Source organism: Liolophura sinensis, chromosome 6 (assembly GCF_032854445.1).
Source record: "Liolophura sinensis isolate JHLJ2023 chromosome 6, CUHK_Ljap_v2, whole genome shotgun sequence".
NCBI classification, from domain to species: Eukaryota; Metazoa; Mollusca; class Polyplacophora; order Chitonida; family Chitonidae; genus Liolophura; species Liolophura sinensis.
The window spans coordinates 50,945,318-50,973,204 of NC_088300.1; the positions used below are offsets into that span (position 1 = coordinate 50,945,318).

The 27,887-nt window shown below is 40.0% G+C and overlaps 3 protein-coding genes across 3 annotated transcripts; all 3 read right to left on the reverse strand.

Annotated features, from left to right (window-relative positions):
• Positions 1-1,876: 1,876 nt before the first annotated feature.
• Positions 1,877-5,818, reverse strand: LOC135467318 (heat shock 70 kDa protein 12A-like). Its single transcript, XM_064745087.1, has 4 exons — positions 5,324-5,818; positions 4,451-4,570; positions 4,009-4,168; positions 1,877-3,186 (listed from the first exon to the last, which is right to left on the reverse strand). Exons 1-4 carry the CDS (start codon positions 5,780-5,782, stop codon positions 2,123-2,125), a joined length of 1,803 nt encoding a protein of 600 aa, XP_064601157.1. The 5' UTR covers positions 5,783-5,818; the 3' UTR covers positions 1,877-2,122.
• A 4,165-nt stretch (positions 5,819-9,983) lies between these two features.
• LOC135468670 (heat shock 70 kDa protein 12B-like) lies at positions 9,984-15,098 on the reverse strand. Its single transcript, XM_064747045.1, has 5 exons — positions 15,064-15,098; positions 13,930-14,297; positions 13,054-13,260; positions 12,613-12,772; positions 9,984-11,774 (listed from the first exon to the last, which is right to left on the reverse strand). Exons 2-5 carry the CDS (start codon positions 14,239-14,241, stop codon positions 10,711-10,713), a joined length of 1,743 nt encoding a protein of 580 aa, XP_064603115.1. The 5' UTR covers positions 14,242-14,297; positions 15,064-15,098; the 3' UTR covers positions 9,984-10,710.
• Positions 15,099-15,592: 494 nt separating this feature from the next.
• On the reverse strand, positions 15,593-26,368 carry LOC135467320 (heat shock 70 kDa protein 12B-like). Its single transcript, XM_064745088.1, is given in 10 exon segments — positions 15,593-15,690; positions 18,452-18,630; positions 22,282-23,099; positions 23,206-23,342; positions 23,804-23,856; positions 23,894-23,964; positions 24,251-24,292; positions 24,294-24,350; positions 25,134-25,461; positions 26,274-26,368. Coding segments are annotated over 10 exon segments (1,878 nt in total).
• Positions 26,369-27,887: the final 1,519 nt, after the last annotated feature.

The following is a 27,887-nucleotide window of genomic DNA, read 5'->3' on the forward strand; positions in this document are numbered from 1 at the left end:
TTGTGATTGTTTATCACCATCCTGAGGAATCTTTCGCTTATACGATGGCAGTCATTTTCATTGGGTTAAGTAAACTACCGACCTTTGGCAAGCTGTCCACCAAATTTCCAACATACGACGTACAGGTATTGACACTGAGGTAATAACACTGAGGCAATGTGTCATCTATTGTGTCAGTGGGCTGCATGTAAATATGGGAGGTATCTTATCTGTTTACTAATGCTGGCCGTCGTCGTATAATTGAAATATTCTTGAGCACGGCGTAAATCACTAATCAAATAAATAAATTATCTGCTACTTGTACGGGCTGGTAAAGCATCCACACATCATGTCAGTTACCTGTGAGAAACCCTGTCTCCTGTTTGTTATCCTGTCTGGTGTTTGCTAGATATTATTGGTATAATGTGTCATGTATCGTGTCAGTCGACGATGAATAGATTATATACACGTCTTATGTTTGGTGTGTCATGTATTATGGCAGTTGACTGTAAATATGTGAGGTGTCATATCTGATGTTTATGTGATTATTTGAGTTTTTTTTTTATTGATTTGATTTCTTTTACGCCGCACTCAAGAATATTTGACTTACAGGTCAGTATTATGGTGGGAGGAAACCAGGCAGAGCCCGGGAGAAATCCACAACCATTCGCAGGTTGCTGGAAAACCTTTCCACGTACGGCCAGAGAGGGAGCCATCGTGAGTTGGACTTGAACTCACAGCGACCGCAATGAAGAAAGGCTCTTGGGTCATTGATAAATGCGCCGCGCTGGCGTGCTAACCATCGCGGTCCCCAAGGCCCAGGTAGTTGATTAATTGAGCTGACGTTTAATAACATCTGTTTACTGGCAAAACGTCTTCGATGTCATCGAAATAACTTTTATTCAGGGATACAGCCTTTTACATAACCAGAGTAATGATGAAATTTTCTAACATCTTAATGGAAACAATTAGTGAACCAAAAAGTGAACGGATATTTGTTACGTTCAAGGCTTAGTGCATCTACTCTTTCATATCGCCACAAATCATCCAAAAAGCAAAGCTGTGATTTATCGCCTGTTTCACTTCAAGGTTAAAGTGATACATGTACAATAGCACAGAGGTACGAACCCTTCCCACATGCATACTTAGCAATTTAGTACCCAAGATTTAAGGCAACATGAGATATGTCTCGATTATTTAACGACATACCTGGATATGCATAATACATACGATATAAGAAGAAGATCTGATAACACTATCTGCAGCACTATTCGATCCCAAAATATCATTGTAATTTCTAGGACAGGTTTTAGCGACTCCAAACGCAATTTCCTGGAGCAAGTCTCGTTTTAGTGTTGTTTTATTGTACTTTAACGGGAAAGGTTTATATGCATATTTGATTGGTGTTTTACGCCGTAATCAAGAATATTTCATTTCTTGACGGTGGCAAACATTATGGTGGGGGGAAATCGGGCAGAGCACAGGGGAATTTCACAACCACCCGCAGGTTGATGGCAATTTTTCGCACGTGCGGGCCAGGGAGGAACCCAGCATGAGCTGAACTTGAACTCACAGCGACAGCATTAGTGAAAGGGCACTGGATCATTTCGCCAGATGAGACTAATAGACTCTCAAATTTTTATGGTATATTAGACTGTATTCTTAGTTAGTTGTATATGTTAAACATATATAATAAGAAACACCAAATATGTAATGTGTCAGCTAAAAATAAAATTTCTTCGGTTTACTCTGACAGCTTACCTTGTCTAATACTTACTGGCGCAGCAACTATCCGCATACTACGAACACTATATTTTTGGTTAATTGTATATGTTAAACATAAATGAAAAACACAAAATGTGCAATATATGTATCTACTAAAAGCAAATATCTTGGGTCTTAAAATTTAAAAGGATATCTTATCTAATACATTTACTGACACAGCAACAATCACGTGATACCTCTTGTTAGTTTTTCAGTGAATGTGCTTTCAAAGATTACAACAGTATTCAGCGACAAGTGTCTAATTCCTTTCGTGTTCAGAATATTAGGTCGAGGTAAGCTGTTCCAAGAGCTCCCATGTACACATTTTTAATCTTAAGTCCGCTTTCTGTGGCTCTGGATAGCATATAGATGGTCTGACTTACTTAGTCACAAAGTTAAAGATAGCGTCGAAGATCTTCCCCGTCGTCTTCTCGTGTGCCTTCACCTTGAGCTCTGTACCGCCAACTATAAACTTAACTCCAACTTTACGCTTCTTCTCTCCCGTCAAATCCGGCATGTCTACTCTGAAACTACCTAACTTAAGACATGAAGGGTCAGTTGTATATTTGGGTTTCGTCACCGTAGATTTGTACACGGCGAGCTCTAATGCTGTTTGTCCAGAGTAAGCCGGATAAAAGATGCGTTGCCTAGTTTCCATACCGTGTGGCACTTCTTCGTCAACAGAAACAAATCTGTTAAAAATATCCTCGCACTTCCTCTCACCTTCAATCATAATTAACTTGTCAGGATCATGTTCACCATCAACTAAAGTGGATAAGCTACGAATTCCGTAAGTAAAGGCAGCCAGACGGATTCCAATGGCACCGGGCTGATGGCCGAATATCACCGCCCCTTTCACGACAGACAGGACGGCGTCCAGTGGAGTGACCACATTCACAGACCGGAAGTTCTTTCGGAACTCGTCTTGGAGAAGTGGCGATTCGGAAAACCCACCCACCAGTAAGATGTGGGAAATTCCTCTACACTTGGGATCCGCCATTAGTGTTTCTACATGAGTGATAATGTTCTGGATAGTTGATTTCATCAACGACTGCATCACTTTACCGCTAATTCTCATCTTGTCACCTGTAAACCGAACATCTTTGGATAACCCAGACTCAGCCACTTGGTCCTCTAACGAGCACTTGCTCTGAAAGCTGAATACTTCACGTAGGGACGCCGGCAACCGGAAAGTGAATTTCTGTTCATCATTACTAGATATCCTCCGTTTATTGATTTCAAATTCTTTCTCAAGTTCCAGCCAATCCGATTTGTGGTGTTTGCCGAACTCCTTCATCACCTTTACGGTAAAAGTCTTGACCAACAGATCGGTGAATTGGTCGTCTACCTGAGTGCCGCCCCAACCTCCCCCGCTGGCTTTGTGTAGTTCTTTGAGCTCCCCGTTGAACATCACTTCGTGCACAGTCATGTCCACAGTACCACCTGGGTAAAATGAAACGTTACCAACCAAGTTTAGGCCCATGAGTAACATTCTTTATGTAGATACACGTGTCAGGATGACAGATTCAAAATACACAGTTTCAAAATAATGAGCTTAGCTGAAATAACCTGTGTCCAAAATTCTGGGAAATGATCTTATATAGTTCCATCATACCTTTGCTGTTTATTGACGTTGCCCACACCTAGCTTTTGCGATCAACAGTTCAACAGCCCACACTGTCTACAGTGTGATGATATAACCCCTATCCGATTAATCTCCATTTCTCTACCTATTTTCTGCTAATTAACTGTTCCAAATCAAAGAGTTTCTGTATATTTCAAACTTCCATTCCGAGATAAGCTGTAACATTATCTATGCGTCTATAAACCTATTCAGTATATATAAAATCTATTCAGTATATGCTCTATAAGGCACAAGCGAATACAACTGATTTTCTGTCAATGATCAATATCTTGTAAATTGACTTCTTCGGCGTATAGCTTCATCGCCATGGTTGTTAATTCTAATGAATAATAATTTAAACTTGTGAATGTCCAGGCGGGAGGCAATATGGAGAGTTCATGTACTAGATGAACAGTTACCACTTCATCTGCATAAATACGTAATTGTCCTCAGTCCTCTGAAGCGCGTGCAATCATTTCATAGTGCAGTACGATTTGAACAACGACACGATTAAATACAATGACGTCAGATCTTATAGAATCGTTAAAACAAAAATGGTTTAGATTTAATTCCACGACTAGAATCTCTACGCACATGGCATACGAATGATAATGCGTTTACGTTCAGATTTAGTCAGGTACCTCCAGCGTCCACAACAATGTAGCGAGATCCATTCCGCGAGATGTCGTCTGCGTCACAGAATTCGTCATGTGATCGGCTGTTCGCTAATAAGGACTGACAGAAAATGGAGGCCGCTTCCGGTTCCAGTGCAATAGCCAGTTGGTCTCCAAGTATCCCAGACTGGTTAAAGAAACAAAACATGTAAATATATGCTATCATTTGTTGTTTAAATGATATCGAAAAGGGTTTCTTCATTGTGAACATAATTATGAATATGGCAAAAGAATACAATGACTTTTCTTTACACCTGAGTAAATATCAAGGCTGAGTGTTAAAACAATAACCCAAGTGAACACCAGCGTTTTGTGTGAAATAGATTATTAACAGTTAATCGGATTATATGATAGAAAATCATAAACATCAAAGAAACTATTACATGAAAATTTCATCTGGAATTTGTACCTGTAGAGCGGCTTTCCTCATGAACTGCTTGGCGTCCTCGTCCCATATAGCAGGTACCGTCAGCACGTATTGGATCTCCGAGTCAGGAACTTGTTGCTGAAGGCTTCCACTGAAATGCTCCTTAAGGTACAGTATTGACATGGCAAATACACTGAGGGCATTCAACCGTTGTCCGGTATACTGACTCCAGCTCCATAGTCTCACTTATCTGAGTTACAAAGAAAAACCAGATAGACTAATGCAGATGTATTATGACAAAAATTAATCAATAAAGTGGTATTTTTGTACGAAAGAAATGGTAATTGTAGGAATGGTACGGCACTATCTTATTCGTTAAGCTTATTTACTAGTAAATATTTTGAATACGGTGTAAAACACCAGTAAAATAAATAAATATTTGCTAGTAAAACAGAGATATAACTGTTAAATTTGCAAGTTAATGTTTCACAAAAGACATGCAATAATCTCTGTGTAGACAGGGCAGAAAGTAAAACAGGGGACACAACTTTTGTAACTGATCCTTCGCATTTGCATATACAGGTGACATGTGTACATGTCATGCTCTTGTATTTGTTGCTTTTTTTCCCCATTAACATTCGTCTATGCCAGTCCTATTAACAATAACAGAGCACACCGCACATTTTTGTTCATAATCGAAATGTTATCTTCAGTACTTATATCCATTATACAAACAGTGCATGCTGAGCGATGGTATATCAGGAATTGTACCATGGGGTATTTCAAGATCCATGGGTATATATCCCCACCTTTGCAAACGAAAATTTCCATCGTCATCTTGAATTATCGACGTGTATTGTAGTGGTAATAAATAAAGATTTTACATGCCAGGTAGTTTTCGTTTTTGTGTCTCACCTCAGATTTGTAGAGGCTCATCTTAAATCGACGGAATAACAACCAGTTTTTCTCCTCCTTGTTTTTGGCGACTTGCGAGTACTTTGTCTCCGCTTCATATCCGAAACTGTGGAAATGTCCATCCGGGTCAAACAGTACAGATGTCGGGGTTTTGTACGAGGTCTGAAGGTGGTTGTCCCCATCTGACCAAACCTTGTTGGTTGTAATCTTGAGTTTATCAGCCAGAAACTCGTGTTGGAAGGAGAAGGCGTAGCCAGAATATGTTGTACCGATATCAATGGCGACCACGAGAAGGGGCTTGGACTGGGCCATGGTTACCCAGTTTACTGCCAGGTCAAGGCTATGTGAAATGAGGAGAGAGGACTGTTCAAACCTAAATTTCAGATTTATCTCTAAGCCGAGCTTCAATTTTAATTTGTAATTAGCCACAAAGCGATAGTGTAATAATGCATTAAACATGTACTAAATCTGCTGCTGTTATAATTGGCATGGGACAACAATATTGGCTTCTGAGGTTTGCTAAACATTTAACTACAGGTGTGAGGTAATACACGCTTGAACAGCAGATCCCAGGACAATAAGTCGATGTTAACTGACACTGATTATAATATATGATTCAACAAGTATATGTAAGCTATTCATTAATGCGATTTATCTGTCTATCAGATAAGAGTAGTGAAATAAACATGTGAATATTTGCAAATCTGATTAAACTGGGCCAGGACCTAAGAATATCTTGATGATACAGCAAAGGCTAGCCGAGCGTTTAGGGGAAACCATATTGTGTCCCCAACAGACAATAAACGCCCATTCGAACAAGCGAGCCGGCGGGTAATAACATGTTGTCTCTGAACTGACCCATTCCAGACCGCTGGGATCTATATAGGCTGACATAAACCTTGTATACTGGGTAAGTTTTGGCCTATATAGCAGGTTAAATCTCCCTCGGTAAGCTTGCAGGCCTTGATCGGTACAACACTGAGCTATACTACATCACTACGCCTGCTCCAGGCTGACAGAGAAAAGAGTTAGAAACTGAATGTTTGTACTCGACAATCAACTTTTCTCCCAGAAGACTTACAACACTGACACGGTTCTGTGAAGGGGAATTAGTCCGATATCTGTAATGTCGACAACTCACCTCAAATTGGTCGCCGGCAAGCTAAAGATGGCTGTTTGTGCAGGGTGATTTCTGGCTAAATGCGCAGGTTGGAGAGACAGATGACGTGGCACACCTATAACGAAAGTGAAAGTACAATTGCACATCACTGCCTTCGCCCGGCTTCGCTCTGGGATTTTCCCGGAGGACTTTCAGCACCGATATAAATAGAAATACAGTTAGCGTCGTACCGTATAAAGCTCTACATGCAATGTCGCCGTAATCAATCCCTATTATAAATGTCAGTTGCTATTATATGTGTGATATAGACAATTATGAATTAGTGAAATCACCGAGTTCATGATCCAAATATTGTAAAAACTTCCCGTAACTAAAATGTGCAAATATACATTGGTATGGTTATGCATAGGTTCATTGTTTATTCATTATTCCTGATCAAGATAGGTATGATACACAACTAACACTAAATCCCCTTAATGATCATAGTGAGTGTATTAGGCGATTCCTGGAATTCGCATTAGGCATTTTTAACAGCCAGTTATCAGATGATCTGCAGCACTTGGTGAATTTGTGTATTAACCTCATCGAAAGCAGATGCTCTGAGATGGCCGAGTGATCAGAGAGTCGGCTTGTGACGCGGTGGGTGTTATCAACAACGAGTTTTATCAAGTATCTTGGTACTGCCTCATTTAGGAGGCATGTCTCTTTAAAATGCCCAATTGCTTATAGTATTATAATCTGACTTCATGCGGTGTCTGGGAAGTTTTATTAAAAGCAACACGTTCACAACCAATCACGACTATGTATACATATAAACACATACATGCCTGTTTTACTATGTAGTCTATGTCTACATTACACGTTTTCTTCCATAGTTAAGAGTCCTGTAGTCCTTTGTGCATGACGCACTTACACATGCTGTTTGTAGAGAAAGGAATTATAGCTGGAATGTTTCTAATCAGCAGTCAGTATGTGTATTAGAAGAGTTATATAATCCCGTCAGTGAAAGATCCTTTCGCGAGGAATTAATCTGACATCAATTCCCACCACTCTCATTAAGCTGTAATCGCTCGTTACGTCTCCATTTTATCACGTCTTACACGTCGTTTATAATGTAGATATGTGTATCGCCTTCATTCAACAGGCGGAAAGGACCGATCCACCCAAGAATAGCTGATGAATATTAATATAAACAGATTACCCAATGAAATAGTAGTTTCCCTATAACGATGGACAGCAAAGAAGAAACAACATGCATAGATTGTTCACATACACAACGTTTGATGGCAAGTAAAATCTGACAACAGAAGCACATTTCACTCTCTCGACACGGGTGGGGGCGAAAACGGCATAATCATCTGCATAGCTTGGTATCACACTAAACCGTGATGTCAAAATAATTTATTTGAAATATAATTGATCTTTTAGTGATTTCTGTACATTCAGTACACCTCACAGCTGCGTCTGAAATTTTCTGTGTGTATAAGCCCTTTGCAAACTTGAGCGAGTGTGTGACTAGAATATGATGACGGCTTGTTAAGTTCTGTTGGAGATAGACATCCGCTTAGCTATCATATAAAAGTAGTTAAAGGAGTGGCATAAAAGCAGGAGCAATGGAAGTAGTCTCTGGCTTGATTTAAGCTGTTACCGGGGTCTCGTCCCTGAATTACTGGTTATTTACTCCGTGGGCGTCGGTAAACATGACCGCCGGTATCAGTGAAAACGAATCCAGTTCACATCTAAAGTGAGAGATGTAAAGGAAAGTTACATAAAAGTACGTTTAAGTTCTACCATGGATATTTCATAAGCAGTTGGTTGTAAATAGGTGAGGTACCATGACTGGTATTTGTTGAGTATGGCTAGTGATTGTCATGTATTCTGTTACTTAACTGTGAATATGTGAGATATCCTGTGTGGTGTTTGTTTAGTATGGTTGGTAATATGTCATGTGTCGTGTCAGTTGACTGACTTGGTGAAGTATCCTCTCCACTGACCTATACATAACCGGAGTAGTGATGACATTTCCTGACGTCACAACTGTCCAATATAATGTATTGGACAGTTGTAACTGTGACGTCACACGTGCGGACTACTTTTTGTTTGTCAACAAGCAGACGATACAACACGATGTTCGTCCGTGCTCGTCCAGAAAAATCTGTGTCTCCGGACAGTCCGTTCTACCTCACACCATTTCCCGAATGTCGCCTCAAACCTGATGCAGCTGTGTGGTATTACTCCACTCCAATGGGAGAGTATCGTTTGGGAGAGCTAATGAAGAGGGCAGCCGAGGCTGCTGGACTGAAAGGCCGGAAAACTAATCACTCGGTCGAAAAAACAATCGTCCAAACCCTTGTAAAATCTGGCGTCGCTCCACATAAAATTATGCAGGTCACCGGACACAAATCCCTTGCCAGCATCCAGGAGTATGATTCTAAATTAGATCACGTAGAGGCAGAAGCAAATGTCGAGTTTACTTCAGGGCAATCGCGCCTTCAGTCAACCATCTCTCGCGCTTACACTCCCTGGCCGGTCAGTTCAAGTGCACACAAACGAAGTTTTCACGACTCCGATGCCATCAACTTCCGCACAGAATCCCACGGATAATCAGCTAACTTTGTCAGCAACCTCTACTTCTCTTTCGTCCTCATCCTGTAAAGATTACACAAGTCTGTTCGGTGGCGCAGTTTTCAATAACTGCGCTTAATTTTCACTGAAATGTCTGCATTCCTTTTCTTTACAATTCTATTTGTAAAATATCGCTTCGGCCACGTGCGCCTGACCCAGGTTTCCGTCAGCCAATAAAAGTGCTCCATTCAGTATTCCATATTCATCCGCAACCAGCTATCGTCTATTGTTACGCGATATGAAATAATTAGCACGGTTTTACCCAATTTGTTCAGCGTTCGAGTTTATTTACTTACGTTTTTGACAAGTGGGTGTATAATAAATAGGTTATTGGATTGTATGGTCCTGTATGGACTCGCAAGCTCGTCCCTTTCCTGGGCGCCTAGGACTCGTCCATACAAGACCATACAATCCAATAAACTATAAATATCAGCCAAAAAGCAAAGCTGTGATTTGTCGTCTATTTCACCTCAAGGTAAAAGTAATGCATGTACAATAGCATAAAGATATGAACCCTTTCCATATGCATACTAAGCAATTTAGTACCTAAGAATTTAAGGCAACATATTTATGTCTCGTTAATTTAATCAAAGGCATAACTGGATATACATAATACATATGGCATAAAATGTTGGCGCCGAAGATCTGATAACACTATTTGCAGCACTATCCCATCCCAAAACATCGCTGCAATTTCTATGACTGCTTTTAGCGACTCCAAACGCAAATTTCCTAGAGCACCCTTGACGCAATTCTCGTTTTAGTGTTATTTTCTAGAAGTTTTCCGGATAAGATTTATTTACATATTTGATTGGTGTTTTACGCCGCTCTCAAGAATATTTCAGGTGTTCGACGGCGACAAACATTATGGTGTCAGGAAACCGGGCAGAGCCCAGGGGAATCCCACAATCACCCGCATGTTGTTGGCAAATTTTCGCACGTTCGGCCACGGAGGAAGCAACCATGAGCTGGACTTGAACTCACAGCGACCACATTGGTAAAAGGGTACTAGGTCTTTTCGCCGCGTTGGCGTGGTAACCACTTCGGCCAACTGTGCATCTCCAGACTCTCAGAGTCTTTCTATGGTATATTATACCGTATTCTGTCCATAAACTATAAATAAATAATACAACTACTAAGAACATCATATTCTTGGTTAGTTGTATATGTTAAACATATATGATAAGAAACACCAAATCTGTAATGTGTCAACTCAAAACATATATCATGGGTTTACTTTGTAAGCTTACCTTGTCTAATACTTACTGGCGTAGCTACCATCCGTAACTACGAACATTCTATTTTTGGTTAATTTCATATATTAAACATAAATGATAAACACAGAATGTGCATTATATGTGCCTACTAAAAACAAATATCTTGGGTGTTAATATCTGACAGGATATCCTATCTAATACATTTACTGACAAAGCAACAATCACGTGACACGTCTTGTTAGTTGATGCCTCAAGACCAATTCTTCAGTGAAAGTGATATCAAAGATTACAACAGTATTCGCAACAAAGTTCAGACCCCTTCCGCGTTCAGAATATTAGGTTGGGGTAAGCTGTTCCAAGAGCTCATATTTTTTTTATCTTCAGTCCGCTGTCTGTGGCTCTGGATAGCATACAGATAGTCTGACTTACTTTGTCACAAAGTTAAAGGTAGCGTCGAAGATCTTCCCGGTCGTCTTCTCGTGAGCTTTCACCTTGAGCTCTGTGCCACCAACTATAAACTTCACTCCGACTTCACGGTCCTTCTCTCCCGTCAAATCCGGCATGTCTACTGTGAAACTACCTAACTTAGAACATGAAGGGTCAGTTGTATATTTGGGTTTGGTCACCGTGGATTTGTACACTGCAAGCCACATTTCTGTTTGTCCAGAGTAAATCGGATTCAAGGTATGTTCGCTAGTTTCCATACCGTTTGGCACTTCTTCGTCAACAGAAACAAATCTGTCAAATATATCCTCGCACCTCCTCTCTCCTTCAATCATAATTAACTTGTCAGGATCATGTTCACCATCGTCAAAAATGGATAAGATATCAGTTCCGTAAGTAAAGGCAGCCAGACGGATTCCAATGGCACCGGGCCGATGGCCGAATATCACCGCCCCTTTCACCACAGACAATACGGCGTCCAGTGGAGTGACCACATTCACAGACCGGAAGTTCTTCCTGAACTCCTCTTGGAGAAATGGCGATTCGGAAAACCCACCCACCAGTAAGATGTGGGAAATTCCTCTACACTTGGGATCCGCCATTAGTGTTTCTACATGAGTGATAATTTTCTGAATGGTTGGTTTCATCAACGACTGCATCACTTTACCGCTGATTCTCATCTTGTCACCTGTAAACCGAACATCTTCGGATAACCCAGACTCAGCCACTTGGTCCTCTAACGAGCACTTGCTGTGAAAGCTGAACGTTTCATGTAGAGAAGCCGGCAACCGGAAGGTGAATTTCTGTTCATCATTACTAGATATCCTCCGTTTATTGATTTCAAATTCTTTCTCGAGTTCCAGCCAATCCAATTTGTGGTTTTTGCCGAACTCCTTCATCACCTTTACGGTAAAAATCTTGAGCAATAGTTCGGTGAACTGATCGTCTACCTGAGTGCCGCCCCAACCTCCCCCGCTGGCTTTGTGTAGTTCTTTGAGATCCCCGCTGAGCATCACCTCGTGCACTGTCGTGTCCACAGTACCACCTGGGTAAAATGAAACGTTATCAACCAAGTTTAGGCCCATGAGTTACATTCTTTATGTAGATACACGTGTCAAGATGACAGATTCAAAATACACAGTTTCAAAATAATGAGCTTAGCTGAAGTAAATGATGTGAGTAAAAGCCCTCTGTCCAAAATTCTGGGAAATGATCTTGTATAGTTCCATCATACCTTTGCTGTTTATTGACGTTGCCCACACCTGGCTTTTGCCGTCAACAGTTCAACAGCCCACACTGTCTACAGTGTGATCATATAACCCCTATCCGATTAATCTCCATTTCTCTACCTATTTTCTGCTAATTAACTGTTCCAAATCAAAGGGTTTCTGTATTTTTCAAACTTCAATTCCGAGATAAACAGTAACATTATATATGCGTCTATAAACCTATTCAGTATATATAAAATCTATTCAGTATATGCTCTATAAGGCACAAGCGAATACAACTGATTTTCTGTCAATGATCAATATCTTGTAAATTGACTTCTTCGTCGTAGTATATAGCTTCATCGCCATGGTTGTTAATTCTAATGAATAATAATTTAAACTTGTGAATATCCAGGCAGGAGGCAATATGGAGAGTTCATGTACTAAATGAACAGTTACCACTTCATCTGCATAAATACGTAATTGTCCTCAGTCTTCTGAAGCGAGTGCAATCATTTCATTGTGCAGTACGATTTGAACAACGACACGATTGAGTACAATGCCGTCAGATCTTATAGAATCGTTAAAATAGAAACTCTTTAGATTTAATTCCACGACTAGAATCCCTGCGCACATGGCATACGAATGATAATGCGTTTACATTAAGTTAAATACCTCCCGCGTCCACAACAATGTATCGAGATCCATTCCGCGAGATGTCGCCTGCGTCACAGAATTCGTCATCGGATCGGCTGTTAGCTAATAAGGACTGACAGAAAATGGAGGCCGCTTCCGGTTCCAGTGCAATAGCCAGTTGATCTCCAAGTATGTCAGACTGGTTAAAGAAACAAAACATGTAAATATATGCTATCATGTGTTGTTTAAATGATATCGAAAAGGATTTATCATTGTGAGCATAATTATGAATATGGCAAAAGAATACAATGACTTTTCTTTACACCTGAGTAAATATCAAGGCTGGGTGTTAAAATAATAACCCAAGTGAACACCAGCGTTTTGTGTGTAATAGATTATTAACAGTTAATCGGATTATATGATAGAAAATCATAAACATCAAAGAAACTATTACATGAAAATTTCATCTGGAATTTGTACCTGCATAGCGGCTTTCCTCATGAACTGCTTGGCATCCTCGCCCCATATAGCAGGTACCGTCAGCACGTATTGGATCTCCGAGTCAGCCACTTGCTGCTGAAGGCTTCCACTGAAATGCTTCTTAAGGTACAGTATTGACATGGCAAATACACTGAGGGCATTCAACCGTTGTCCGGACACCGACTCCAGCTCCATAGTCTCACTTATCTGAGGTACAAAGAAAAACCAGATAGACTAATGCAGATGTATTATGACAAAAATCAATCAATAAAGTGGTATTTTTTGTACGAAAGAAATGGTAATTGTAGGAATGGTACCGTACTATCTTATTCGTTAAGCCTATTTACTAGTAAATATTTTTGAATACGGTGTAAAACACCAGTGAAATAAATAAATATTTGCTAGTAAAACAGAGATATAACTGTTAAATTTGCAAGTTAATGTTTCACAAAAGACATGCAATAATCTCTGTGTAGACAGGGCAGAAAGTAAAACAGGGGACACAACTTTTGTAACTGATCCTTCGCATTTGCATATACAGGTGACATGTGTACATGTCATGCTCTTGTATTTGTTGCTTTTTTTCCCCCATTAACATTCGTCTATGCCAGTCCTATTAACAATAACAGAGCACACCGCACATTTTCTGTTCATAATCGAAATGTTATCTTCAGTACTTATATCCATTATACAAACAGTGCATGTTGAGCGATGGTATATCAGGAATTGTACCATGGGGTATTTCAAGATCCATGGGTATATATCCCCACTTTTGCAAACGAAAATTTCCATCGTCATCTTGAATTATCGACGTGTATTGTAGTGGTAATAAATAAAGATTTTACACCCAAGGTAGTTTTCGTTTCTGTGTCTCACCTCAGATTTGTAGAGGCTCATCTTAAATCGACGGAATAACAACCAGTTTTTCTCCTCCTTGTTTTTGGCGAGTTGCGAGTACTTTGTCTCCGCTTCATATCCGAAACTGTGGAAATGTCCATCCGGGTCAAACAGTACAGATGTCGGGGTTTTGTACGAGGTCTGAAGGTGGTTGTCCCCATCTAACCAAACCTTGTTGGTTGTAATCTTGAGTTTATCAGCCAGAAACTCGTGTTGGAAGGAGAAGGCGTAGCCAGAATATGTTGTACCGATATCAATGGCGACCACGAGAAGGGGTTTGGACTGGGCCATGGTTACCCTGTTTACTGCCAGGTCAAGGCTATGTCAACTGAGGAGGACTGTTCAAACTTAAATTTCAGATTTATCTCTAAGCCGAGCTTCAATTTTGTAATTAGCCCCAAAGCGATTGTGTAATAATGCATTTAACATGTACTAAATCTGCTGCTGTTATAATTGGGATGGGACAACGGTATTGGCTGGTATTTGCTAAACATTGAACTACAGGTGTGAGGTAATACACGTTTGAACAGCAGATCCCAGGACAATAAGTCGATGTTAACTGACACTGATTATAATATATGATTCAACAAGTATATGTTAATCATTCATTAATGCGATTTTCTTTATCTGTCTATCAGATAAGAGTAGTGAAATAAACATGTGAATATTTGCAAATCTGATTAAACTGGGCAAGTACCTAAGAATATCTTGATGATACAGCAAAGGCTAGCCGAGCGTTTAGGGGAAGCCATAGTGTGTCCCCCACAGACCCTATACGCCCATTCGAACATGCGATCCGGTGGGTAATAACATGATGTCTCTGAACAGACCCATTCCAGACCGCTGGGATCTATATAGGCGGACATAAACCTTGTATACTGGGTAAGTTTTGGCCTATAGAGCAGGTTAAATCTCCCTCGGTAAGCTTGCAGGCCTTGATCGGTACAACACTGAGCTATACTACATCACTACGCCTGCTCCAGGCTGACAGAGAAAAGAGTTAGAAACTGAATGTTTGTACTAGACAATCAACTTTTCTCCCAGAAGACTTACAACACTGACACGGTTCTGTGAAGGGGAATTAGTCCGATATCTGTAATGTCGACAACTCACCTCAAATTGGTCGCCGGCAAGCTAAAGATGGCTGTTTGTGCAGGGTGATTTCTGGCTAAATGAGCAGGTTGGAGAGACAGATGACGTGGCACACCTATAACGAAAGTGAAAGTACAATTGCACATCACTGCCTTCGCCCGGCTTCGCTCTGGGATTTTCCTGGAGGACTTTCAGCATCGATATAAATAGAAATACAGTTAGTGTTGTACCGTATAAAGCTCTACATGCAATGTCGCCGTAATCAATCCCTATTATAAATGTCAATTGCTATTAAATGTGTGATATAGACAATTATGAATCAGTGAAATCACCGAGTTCATGATCCAAATATTGTAAAAACTTCCCGTAACTAAAATGTGCAAATATACATTGGTATGGTTATGCATAGGTTCATTGTTTATTCATTATTCCTGATCAAGTTAGGTATGAAACACAACCGACACTAAATCCCCTTAATGATCATAGTGAGTTTATCACGACTCTGTCATTCCTTCTGGAATTCGTATTAGGCTTTTTTAACAGCCACTTATCAGATGACCTGCAGCACCAGGTGGTTAGGGGACGTTGGCACAGGACTGCCCACTGGACTGGACGTGTGCATGACGAAGGGCACAGCACTTACACACGCTGTTTGGAGAGAAAGAAATTATAGCTGGAATGTTTCTAATCAGCAGCCAGTATGTGTACTAGAAGAGTTATACAATCCTGTCAATAAAAGACCCTTTAACAAGGAATAATTCTGACACCAATTTCCATTCTCATTAATCTGTAATCGCTCGTTACATCTTCATTTTATCACGTCTGACACGTCGCATATAATGTAGATATGTGTATTGCCTTCATTTAACAGGCCGAAATGACCGATCCGCCCAAGAATAGCTGATGAATATTAATATAAACAGACTACCCAATGAAATAGTAGTTTCCATACATCGATGGACAGCAAAGAAGAAACATCATGCAAACGTTGTCCACATACACGACGGTTGATGGCAAGTAAAATCTGATAACAGAAGCACTTTTCACTCTCTCTATACGAGTAGGGGCAAAAACGGCACAATCATCTGCATAGCTTGGTATCACACAAAACCGTGACGTCAAAATAATTTATTTAAAGTATTATTCATCTTTTTGTGATTTCCGTACATTCAGTGCATTTCACAGCTGCGTCTGAAAATTTCTATTTGACTAAACCCTTTGCAGACTTGAGCAGGTGTGTGAATGACATTGTTAAGGTCTGTAAGAGATAGACAACCGCGTAGGCGTCATAGAAAAGTAGTAAAAGAAATGGTGTAAAAGCAGGAGCGATTGAGGTAGTGTCTGGGTGGTGTAAGCCGTTACCAGGGTATTGTCCCTGAAGTAAATATTAAGCGAAAATGAATCCAATTCACATCTGAAGTGAGACATGAAAAGGAAAGTTCAAAATAGTATATTTAAGTTCTGTTGTAGATAATTCCAAAGCAGTTGGCTGTTAATAGGTGCAATATCATGGCTAGTATTTGTTCAGGATGACTGGTAATGTGTCATGTATCGTGTTATTTGACTGTAAATAGGTGAGGTATCTTGCCTGGTGTTTGTTGAGTATGACTAGTAATGTGTCAAGTATCGTGTTACTTGACTGTTAATATTTGAAGTATCCTGTCTAGTGTTTGTTGAGTATGATTGGTAATATGTCATGTATCGTGTCAGTTGACTGAATAGGTGAGGTATGCTGTTTGGTGTTTGTTTAGTATGGTTGGTAATGTGTAATGTATCGTGTCAGTTGACGAGTTATAGGTGAGGTTTCATGTCTGGTGTTTATTGAGTATGGTTGGTAACGTCTCATGTATCGTGTCAGTTGACTGTGAATAGGTGAGGTATTATGTCTCGTGTTTGTTGATTATGAATGGTGATATCTCATGTATCGTTTCAGTTGACTGTGAATAGGTGAGATATCACTTCTGGTGTTTGTTGAGTATGATTGGTAATGTCTCATGTACATTCCCAGTTAACTGTGAATAGCTGAGGTATCCTCTCTCCTGTCTAGTGTGTCATGTATTACGTTAGTTTACTGTGGGGTATCATGCCTGGTGTTTGTTGAATATGATTGGTAATGTCTCATGTATCGTGTCAGTTGACTGTGAATAACTGAGGTATCCTGTCTCCTGTGCAGTGTCATGTATTACGTTAGTTTACTGTGGGGTATCATGCCTGGTGTTTGTTGAATATGATCGGTAATGTCTCATGTATCGTGTCTGTTCACTGTGAATAGCTGAGGTATCCTGTCCCCTGTCTGGTGTGTCATATATTACGTTATTTTACTGTGAAGTATGTTTGATGTTTGTTGAGTATGATTGGTAATGTGTCATCTATCGTGTCAGTTGACTGTGAATAGCTGAGGTATCCTATCTCCTGTGCAGTGTCATGTATTACGTTAGTTTACTGTAAGATATCATGTCTAATGATTGTTGAGTATGATTGGTAATGTGTCATCTATCGTGTCAGTTGACTGTGAGCAGCTGAGGTATCCTGTCCCCTATATAGTGTGTCATGTATGACGTTAGTTTACTGTAAGATATCATGTCTAATGTTTGTTGAGTATGATTGGTAATGTGTCATCTATCGTGTCAGTTGACTGTGAGCAGCTGAGGTATCCTGTCTCCTATATAGTGTGTCATGTATGACGTTAGTTTACTGTGAGGTACTGTGTCTGGTGTTTCCACGTACATGTATGTGGTTGGATGAGCTGACGTTTACTGACGTCTGTGTACGAGTAAAACGTAATTTACAGACATGAATTTTTTCAACGATGCAGCCCAGTCCTTAACAGAAATAGTGATAAAATTTGCAAACGTTAAAATCGAAACAATTAATTAACCAGAACTACCCGCTCTGAGGTAAGATGTTGCAGAGGTTAACAAATCTTCGCCACGGTCCAGCTACAAATCTAGCTCTTGGAGTATCTGCCATTTCATACCGCCTCAAGGTTCAAACGATAAATGTATAGAGGAGCGCCCATGACATAAAGGTACGAGCTCTTCCCACATGCATACCGATCGTAAAGCTTATGGTATAGTATATAACAAACAACTAAAGCTCTAGAAAATAAGGCAAAATTACTTTCATTTTATTCCTGAAGGAATACACATGTTTCTATTCACATGATGCATATGGCGTAAAACAAAAAAATGCATGTCATCCTCTTCACCAATGGGACTTGAGATCTGCGACCATAGAAGCGCAACTTCATCCTGAAAACATAATTACAGCCCCTGACATAGCTTTTGGCGAAGCCATACGCAGATTCCTGGACCAGCCATGACGCAATTCTTGATTGGTGTCTTTTATAGTATTTTACCCGATAAGACTAATAGACACACAGTTTTGTTATAACCGAATATCACCGCACCTTTCACCACAGACAGGACGTCGTCAGGTGGAGTGATCACAGTCACTGAGCGGAAGTTCTCTCGGAACTCCTCCTGGAGAAGTGGCGATTTAGAAAACCCACCCACCAGTAAGATGATGGATGGATAGATGGTTTCATCAACCCATGCATCACTTTGCCACTGATTCTCATCCTGTCGCCTGTAAACCGAACATCTCTGGATAACCCAGACTCAGCCACTTGGTCCACTAGCGAGCACTTGGTGTGAAAACTGAACACCTCACGTAGAGAAGCCGGCAACCGGAAAGTGAATTTCTGTTCATCATTACTTGATATCCTCCGTTTACTGATTTCAAATTCTTTCTCAAGTTCCAGCCAATCCGATTTGTGGACTGTGGCTGGGGTGAAACCCAAGTCATTAAAATGTTGGTATACTCTCTTGTTCGGAGGTATGTCTACCAGGCGAATTGGTTCTGGCAATATAGCCTGACTTCATACTGTGTCAGGTGTGTTTTCCTAAAACTGAAACATTCCTAATTTCTCGAGATCATAGATACAACCATGCAAATGTCTGTTTCATGGTGTAGACTACATGTTTGTCTACGTTAGGCCATGGCTTTCTTCATCGTGAGTTCTGTAATCCTTCTGTGTGTTCTACGCTATGTTTGGTGATAAAGAAATTATAGCTGGAACATTCAAAATAATTATTCTGTTAAATTAAACAGAAAGTCTGATATCTGAGTAATACTCAAAATGTATCCGGATAATTCTGTTAAATATAACACACTTATTCTGTTCAACAGAACTATTCTATTAGACTGACAATATATTATTGTTGAATGTGACACAATATTGAGTTATAATAACAGAATACATTCCAGCATCACTCATACAACAAACTTTCTGCTAAACTTAACGGACCAATTTTTTTAGAAAACGATTCTAATCAACAACCAGTATGTGAACTAGAACTTACATTCTTACCAATTAAGTCGAGATCGGTGGCAAGTTACATCTTCATTTCGTCAAGTCTGATACTTCGCATTTACATTCAACAGGGAGTTTTATACATGATCCACCCCACTCTATAGCTGATGATTATCAGTATAAATACAGTACCCAATAAATAGTAAAATAGTAGTTTCCCTATAATTATGGACAGAACAGACGAAGCAACAACGTGCATAGGTTCTCCGCATACACGGCCGTCGATGAAAGGTAACATCTGATAACAGAAGCACTTTTCGCGCCCTCCACGTGTTATTCACAAAAACAGGATTATCATCATTATGTTTTAGCTCTATTTCTATATTTAGTGCAGTTCATAAGTGCGTCTAATTTTATGTTTGCATAAACGTTTGCAAACATGAGCGCGTACGTGTCTGACAGGCATAATGATGACGGCCTGTAAAGAAACATCCCACTCGTCGTCACATCATGGCAGTGAATGGAGTAATATAAAAGCCGAATCAGTATACATAATCCGGGTTTATTTAATCTGTTACCGGATATTCGTCTCTCAATCATTGGTGGTTAACACCGTGGACATCCATAAATATATCCGCAGGCATATAAGAGAAAACGATCCTGTTCAAATCTGAGATGAGGCACAAAAAGGAATGTTACATGAAAGTACACGTCATTTAGGTTTAACCGTGATTTTGTTATCTAAGTATTTTGCCTTATTCATGTTTTCTGTATGCATGATTTATTTATTAATTTATTTGATTGTGATTGTTTATCACCATCCTGAGGAATCTTTCGCTTATACGATGGCAGTCATTTTCTATGGGTTAAGTAAACTACCGACCTTTGGCAAGCTGTCCACCAAATTTCCAACATACGACGCACAGGTATTGACACTGAGGTAATAACACTGAGGCAATGTGTCATATATTGTGTCAGTGGACTACATGTAAATATGGGAGGTATCTTATCTGTTACTAATGCTGGCCGTCGTCGTATAATTGAAATATTCTTGAGCACGGCGTAAATCACTAATCAAATAAATAAATTATCTGCTACTTGTACGGCTGGTAAAGCATCACACATCATGTCAGTTACCTGTGAGAAACCCTGTCTCCTGTTTGTTATCCTGTCTGGTGTTTGTTAGATATTATTGGTATAATGTGTCATGTATCGTGTCAGTTGACGATGAATAGATTATGTACACGTCTTATGTTTGGTGTGTCATGTATTATGGCAGTTGACTGTAAATATGTGAGGTGTCATATCTGATGTTTATGTGATTATTTGAGTTTTTTTTATTGATTTGATTTCTTTTACGCCGCACTCAAGAATATTTGACTTACACGACGGCGGTCAGTATTATGGTGGGAGGAAACCAGGCAGAGCCCGGGAGAAATCCACAACCATTCGCAGGTTGCTGGAAAACCTTTCCACGTACGGCCAGAGAGGGAGCCATCGTGAGTTGGACTTGAACTCACAGCAACCGCAATGAAGAAAGGCTCTTGGGTCATTGATAAATGCGCCGCGCTTGCGTGCTAACCATCGCGGTCCCAAAGGCCCAGGTAGTTGATTAATTGAGCTGACGTTTAATAACATCTGCTTACTGGCAAAACGTCTTCGATGTCATCGAGATAACTTTTATTCAGGGATACAGCCTTTTACATAACCAGAGTAATGATGAAATTTTCTAACATCTTAATGGAAACAATTAGTAAACCAAAAAGTGAACGGATATTTGTTACGTTCAAGGCTTAGTGCATTTACTTTTTCATATTGCCACAAATCATCCAAAAAGCAAAGCTGTGATTTATCGCCTGTTTCACCTCAAGGTTAAAGTGATACATGTACAATAGCACAGAGGTACGAATCCTTCCCACATGCATACTTAGCAATTTAGTATCCAAGATTTAAGGCAACATGAGATATGTCTCGATTATTTAACGACATACCTGGATATGCATAAAACATACGATAAAAAAGGTTGCGCTGAAGATCTGATAACACTATCTGCAGCACTATTCGATCCCAAAATATCATTGTAAATTCTCGGACAGGTTTTAGCGACTCCAAACGCAATTTCCTGGAGCAAGTCTCGTTTTAGTGTTGTTTTATTGTACTTTAACGGGAAAGGTTTATATGCATATTTGATTGGTGTTTTACGCCGTAATCAAGAATATTTCATTTCTTGACGGTGGCAAACATTATGGTGGGAGGAAATCGGGCAGAGCACAGGGGAATCCCACAATCACCCGCAGGATGATGGCAATTTTTCGCACGTGCAGGCCAGAGAGGAACCCAGCATGAGCTGAACTTGAACTCACAGCGACAGCATTAGTGAAAGGGCACTGGATCATTTCGCCAGATGAGACTAATAGACTCTCAAATTTTTATGGTATATTAGACTGTATTCTTAGTTAAACATATATGATAAGAAACACCAAATATGTAATGTGTCAGCTAAAAATAAAATTTCTTCGGTTTACTCTGACAGCTTACCTTGTCTAATACTTACTGGCGCAGCAACCATCCGCATACTACGAAAACTATATTTTTGGTTAATTGTATATGTTAAACATAAATGATAAACACAAAATGTGCAATATATGTATCTACTAAAAGCAAATATCTTGGGTCTTAAAATTTAAAAGGATATCTTATCTAATACATTTACTGACACAGCAACAATCACGTGATACCTCTTGTTAGTTTTTCAGTGAATGTGCTTTCAAAGATTACAACAGTATTCAGCGACAAATGTCTAATCCCTTTCGTGTTCAGAATATTAGGTCGAGGTAAGCTGTTCCAAGAGCTCCCATGTACACATTTTTAATCTTAAGTCCGCTTTCTGTGCCTCTGAATGGTATATAGATGGTCTGACTTACTTAGTCACAAAGTTAAAGATAGCGTCGAAGATCTTCCCGGTCGTCTTCTCGTGTGCCTTCACCTTGAGCTCTGTACCGCCAACTATAAACTTCACTCCAACTTTACGCTTCTTGTCTCCCGTCAAATCCGGCATGTCTACAGTGAAACTACCTAACTTAAGACATGAAGGGTCAGTTGTATATTTGGGTTCCGTCACCGTAGATTTGTACACGGCGAACTCCAATGCTGTTTGTCCAGAGTAAGCCGGAGAAAAGATGTGTTCCCTAGTTTCCATACCGTGTGGCACTTCTTCGTCAACAGAAACAAATCTGTAAAAAATATCCTCGCACTTCCTCTCACCTTCAATCATAATTAACTTGTCAAGATCATTTTCACCATCAACAAAAGTGGATAAACTACGAATCCCGTAAGTAAAGGCAGCCAGACGGATTCCAATGGCATCGGGCCGATGGCCGAATATCACCGCCCCTTTCACCACAGACAGGACGGCGTCCAGTGGAGTGACCACATTCACAGACCGAAGTTCTTCCTGAACTCCTCTTGGAGAAGTGGCGATTCGGAAAAACCCACCCACCAGTAAGATGTGGGAAATTCCTCTACACTTGGGATCCGCCATTAGTGTTTCTACATGAGTGATAATTTTCTGAATGGTTGGTTTCATCAAAGACTGCATCACTTTACCGCTGATTCTCATCTTGTCACCTGTAAACCTAACATCTTTGGATAACCCAGACTCAGCCACTTGGTCCTCTAACGAGCACTTGCTGTGAAAGCTGAATACTTCACGTAGGGACGCCGGCAACCGGAAGGTGAATTTCTGTTCATCATTACTAGATATCCTCCGTTTATTGATTTCAAATTCTTTCTCAAGTTCCAGCCAATCCGATTTGTGGTGTTTGCCGAACTCCTTCATCACCCTTTACGGTAAAAATCTTGAGCAACAGTTCGGTGAATTGGTCGTCTACCTGAGTGCCTCCCCAACCTCCCCCGCTGGCTTTGTGTAGTTCTTTGAGCTCCCCGTTGAGCATCACTCGTGCACAGTCCGTGTCCACAGTACCACCTGGGTATAAATGAAACGTTACCAAACAAGTTTAGGCCCATGAATAACATTCTTTATGCTCTATAAGGCACAAGCGAATACAACTGATTTTCTTTCAATGATCATATCTTGTAATTTGACTTCCTCAGCGTAGTTATATAGCTTCATCGCCTTGGTTGTTCATATCTAATAAATAATAATTTAAACTTGTGAATGTCCAGGCAGGAGGCAAGTATGGAGAGTTCATGTACTAGATGAACAGTTACCACTTCATCTGCATAAATACGTAATTGTCCTCAGTCTTCTGAAGCGAGTGCAATCATTTCATTGTGCAGTACGATTTGAACAACGACACGATTGAGTACAATGCTGTCCAGATCTTGTAGATCGTTAAAACAGAAATGGTTTAGATTTAATTCCACGACTAGAATCCCTACGCACAATGCATACGAATGATAATGCGTTTACATTAAGTTAAATACCTCCCGCGTCCACAACAATGTATCGAGATCCATTCCGCGAGATGTCGTCTGCCGTCACAGAATTCGTCATCGGATCGGCTGTTCGCTAATAAGGACTGACAGAAAATGGAGGCCGCTTCCGGTTCCAGTGCAATAGCCAGTTGATCTCCAAGTATGCCAGACTGGTTTAAAGAAACAAAACATGTAAATATATGCTATCATGTGTTGTTTAAATGATATCGAAAAGGATTTATCATTGTGAGCATAATTATGAATATGGCAAAAGAATACAATGACTTTTCTTTACACCTGAGTAAATATCAAGGCTGAGTGTTAAAATAATAACCCAAGTGAACACCAGCGTTTTGTGGTGTAATAGATTATTAACAGTTTAATCGGATTATATGATAGAAAAATCATAAACATCAAAGAAACCATTACATGAAATATTCATCTTGGAATTTGTACCTGTAGAGCGGCTTTCCTCATTGAACCTTGCTTGGCATCCTCGTCCCCATATAGCAGGTACCGTCAGCACGTATTGGATCTCCGAGTCAACCACTTGCTGCTGAAGGCTTCACTGAAATGCTCCTTAAGGTACAGTATTGACATGGCAAATACACTGAGGGCATTCAACCGTTGTCCGGACACCGACTCCAGCTTCCATTAGTCTCACTTATCTGAGGTACAAACAAAAACCAGATAGGCTAATGCAGATGTATTATGACAAAAATCAATCAATAAAGTGGTATTTTTTGTACGAAAGAAATGGTAATTGTATGAATGGTTACGGTACTATCTTATTCGTTAAGCTTATTTACTAGTAAATATTTTTGAATACGGTGTAAAAACACAGTGAAATAAATAAATATTTGCTAGAAAAACAGAGATATAACTGTTAAATTTGCAAGTTAATGTTTCACAAAAGACATGCAATAATCTCTGTGTAGACAGGGCAGAAAGTAAAACAGGGGACACAACTTTTGTAACTGATCCTTCGCATTTCCATATACAGGTGACATGTGTACATGTCATGCTCTTGTATTTGTTGCTTTTTCCCCCCATTAACATTCGTCTATGCCAGTCCTATTAACAATAACAGAGCACACCGCACATTTTCTGTTCATAATCGAAATGTTATCTTCATGTACTTATATCCATTATACAAACAGTGGCATGTTGAGAGATGGTGTATCAGGAATTGTACCGTGGGGTATTTCAAGATCCATGGTATACATCCCCACTTTTGCAAAGTGAAAATTTCCATCGTCATCTTGAATTATCGACGTGTATTGTAGTGGGTAATAAATAAAGATTTTACACCCAAGTAGTTTTCGTTTCTGTGTCTCACCTCAGATTTGTAGAGGCTCATCTTAAATCGACGGAATAACAACCAGTTTTTCTCCTCCTTGTTTTTGGCGAGTTGCGAGTACTTTGTCTCCGCTTCATATCCGAAACTGTGGAAATGTCCATCCGGGTCAAACAGTACAGATGTCGGGGTTTTGTACGAGGTCTGAAGGTGGTTGTCCCCATCTAACCAAACCTTGTTGGTTGTAATCTTGAGTTTATCAGCCAGAAACTCGTGTTGGAAGGAGAAGGCGTAGCCGGAATATGTTGTACCGATATCAATGGCGACCACGAGAAGGGGTTTGGAACTGGGCCATGGTTTACCCGGTTTACTGCCAGGTCAAGGCTATGTGAACTGAGGAGGACTGTTCAAATTTAAATTTCAGATTTATCTCTAAGCCGAGCTTCAATTTTGTAATTAGCCCCAAAGCGATTGTGTAATAATGCATCTAACATGTACTAAATCTGCTGCTGTTATAATTGGGATGGGACAACGGTATTGGCTTCTGGTATTTGCTAAACATTGAACTACAGGTGTGAGGTAATACACGTTTGAACAGCCGATCCAGGACAATAAGTCGATGTTAACTGACACTGATTATAATATATGATTCAACAAGTACATGTAAGGTATTCATTACTGTGATTTTCTTTATTTGCCTATCAGATAAGAGTAGTGAAATAAACATGTGCATATTTGCAAATCTGATTAAACTGGGCAAGTACCTAAGAATATCTTGATGGATACAGCAAAGGCTAGCCGAGTGTATAGGGGAAACCATATTGTGTCCCCGACAGACCCTATACGCCCATTCGAACAAGCGATCCGCGGGGGTAATAACATGTTGTCTCTGAACTGACCCATTCCAGACCGCTGGGTTCTATATAGGCGGACATAAACCTTGTATACTGGGTAAGTTTTGGCCTATATAGCACGTTAAATCTCCCTCGGTAAGCTTGCAGGCCTTGATCGGTACAACACTGAGCTATACTACATCACTACGCCTGCTCAAGGCTGAGAAAGAAAAGAGTTAGAAACTGAATGTTTGTACTCGACAATCAACTTTTCTCCCAGAAGACTTACAACACTGGCACAGTTCTGTGAAGGGGAATTAGTCGGATATCTGTAATGTCGACAACTCACCTCAAATTGGTCGCCGGCAAGCTAAAGATGGCTGTTGAGCAGGGTGATTTCTGGCTAAATGAGCAGGATGTAGAGACAGATGACGTGACACACATATAACGAAAGTGAAACCAAAATTGCACATCACTGCCTTCGCCCGGCTTTGCTCTGGGATTTTCCTGGAGGACTTTCAGCACCGATATAAATAGAAATACAGTTAGCGTCGTACCGTATAAAGCTCTACATGCAATGTCGCCGTAATCAATCCCTATTATAAATGTGAATTGCTATTATATGTGTGATATACACAATTATGAATCAGTGAAATCAACGAGTTCATGATCCAAATATTGTAAAAACTTCCCGTAACTAAAATGTGCAAATATACATTGGTATGGTTATGCATAGGTTCATTGTTTATTCATTATTCCTGATCAAGTTAGGTATGATACACAACTGACACTAAATCCCCTTAATGATCATAGTGAGTGTATTACTTGATTCCTGGAATTCGCATTAGGCATTTTTAACAGCCAGTTATCAGATGATCTGCAGCACTTGGTGAATTTGTGTATTAACCTCGCCGAAAGCCGGTGCTCTGAGATGGCCGAGTGATCAGAGAGTCGGCTTGTGACGCGGTGGGTGTTATCAATGCTGAGTTTTATCAAGTATCTTGGTACTGCCTCATTTAGGAGGCATGTCTCTTTAAAATGCCCAATTGCTTATAGTATTATAATCTGACTTCATGCGGTGTCTGGGAAGTTTTATTAAAAGCAACACGTTCACAACCAATCACGACTATGTATACATATAAACACATACATGCCTGTTTTACTATGTAGTCTATGTCTACATTACACGTTTTCTTCCATAGTTAAGAGTCCTGTAGTCCTTTGTGCATGACGCACTTACACATGCTGTTTGTAGAGAAAGGAATTATAGCTGGAATGTTTCTAATCAGCAGCCAGTATGTCTACTAGAAGAGTTATATAATCCCGTCAATGAAAGATCCTTTCACAAGGAATTAATCTGACATCAATTCCCACCACTCTCATTAAGCTGTAATCGCTCGTTACGTCTCCATTTTATCACGTCTTACACGTTGTTTATAATGTAGATATGTGTATCGCCTTCATTCAACAGGCGGAAAAGACCGATCCACCCAAGAATAGCTGATGAATATTAATATAAACAGATTACCCAATGAAATAGTAGTTTCCTTATAACGATGGACAGCAAAGAAGAAACAACATGCATAGATTGTTCACATACACAACGTTTGATGGCAAGTAAAATCTGATAACAGAAGCACTTTTCACTCTCTCGACACGAGTTGGGGCGAAAACGGCATAATCATCTGCATAGCTTGGTATCACACTAAACCGTGATGTCAAAATAATTTATTTCAAATATAATTGATCTTTTAGTGATTTCTGTACATTCAGTGCATTTCACAGCTGCGTCTGAAATTTTCTGTTTGTATAAGCCCTTTGCAAACTTGAGCGGGTGTGTGACTAGAATATGATGACGGCTTGTTAAGTTCTGTTGGAGATAGACATCCGCTTAGGAATCATATAAAAGTAGTTAAAGGAGTGGCATAAAAGCAGGAGCAATAGAGGTAGTCTCTGGCTTGAT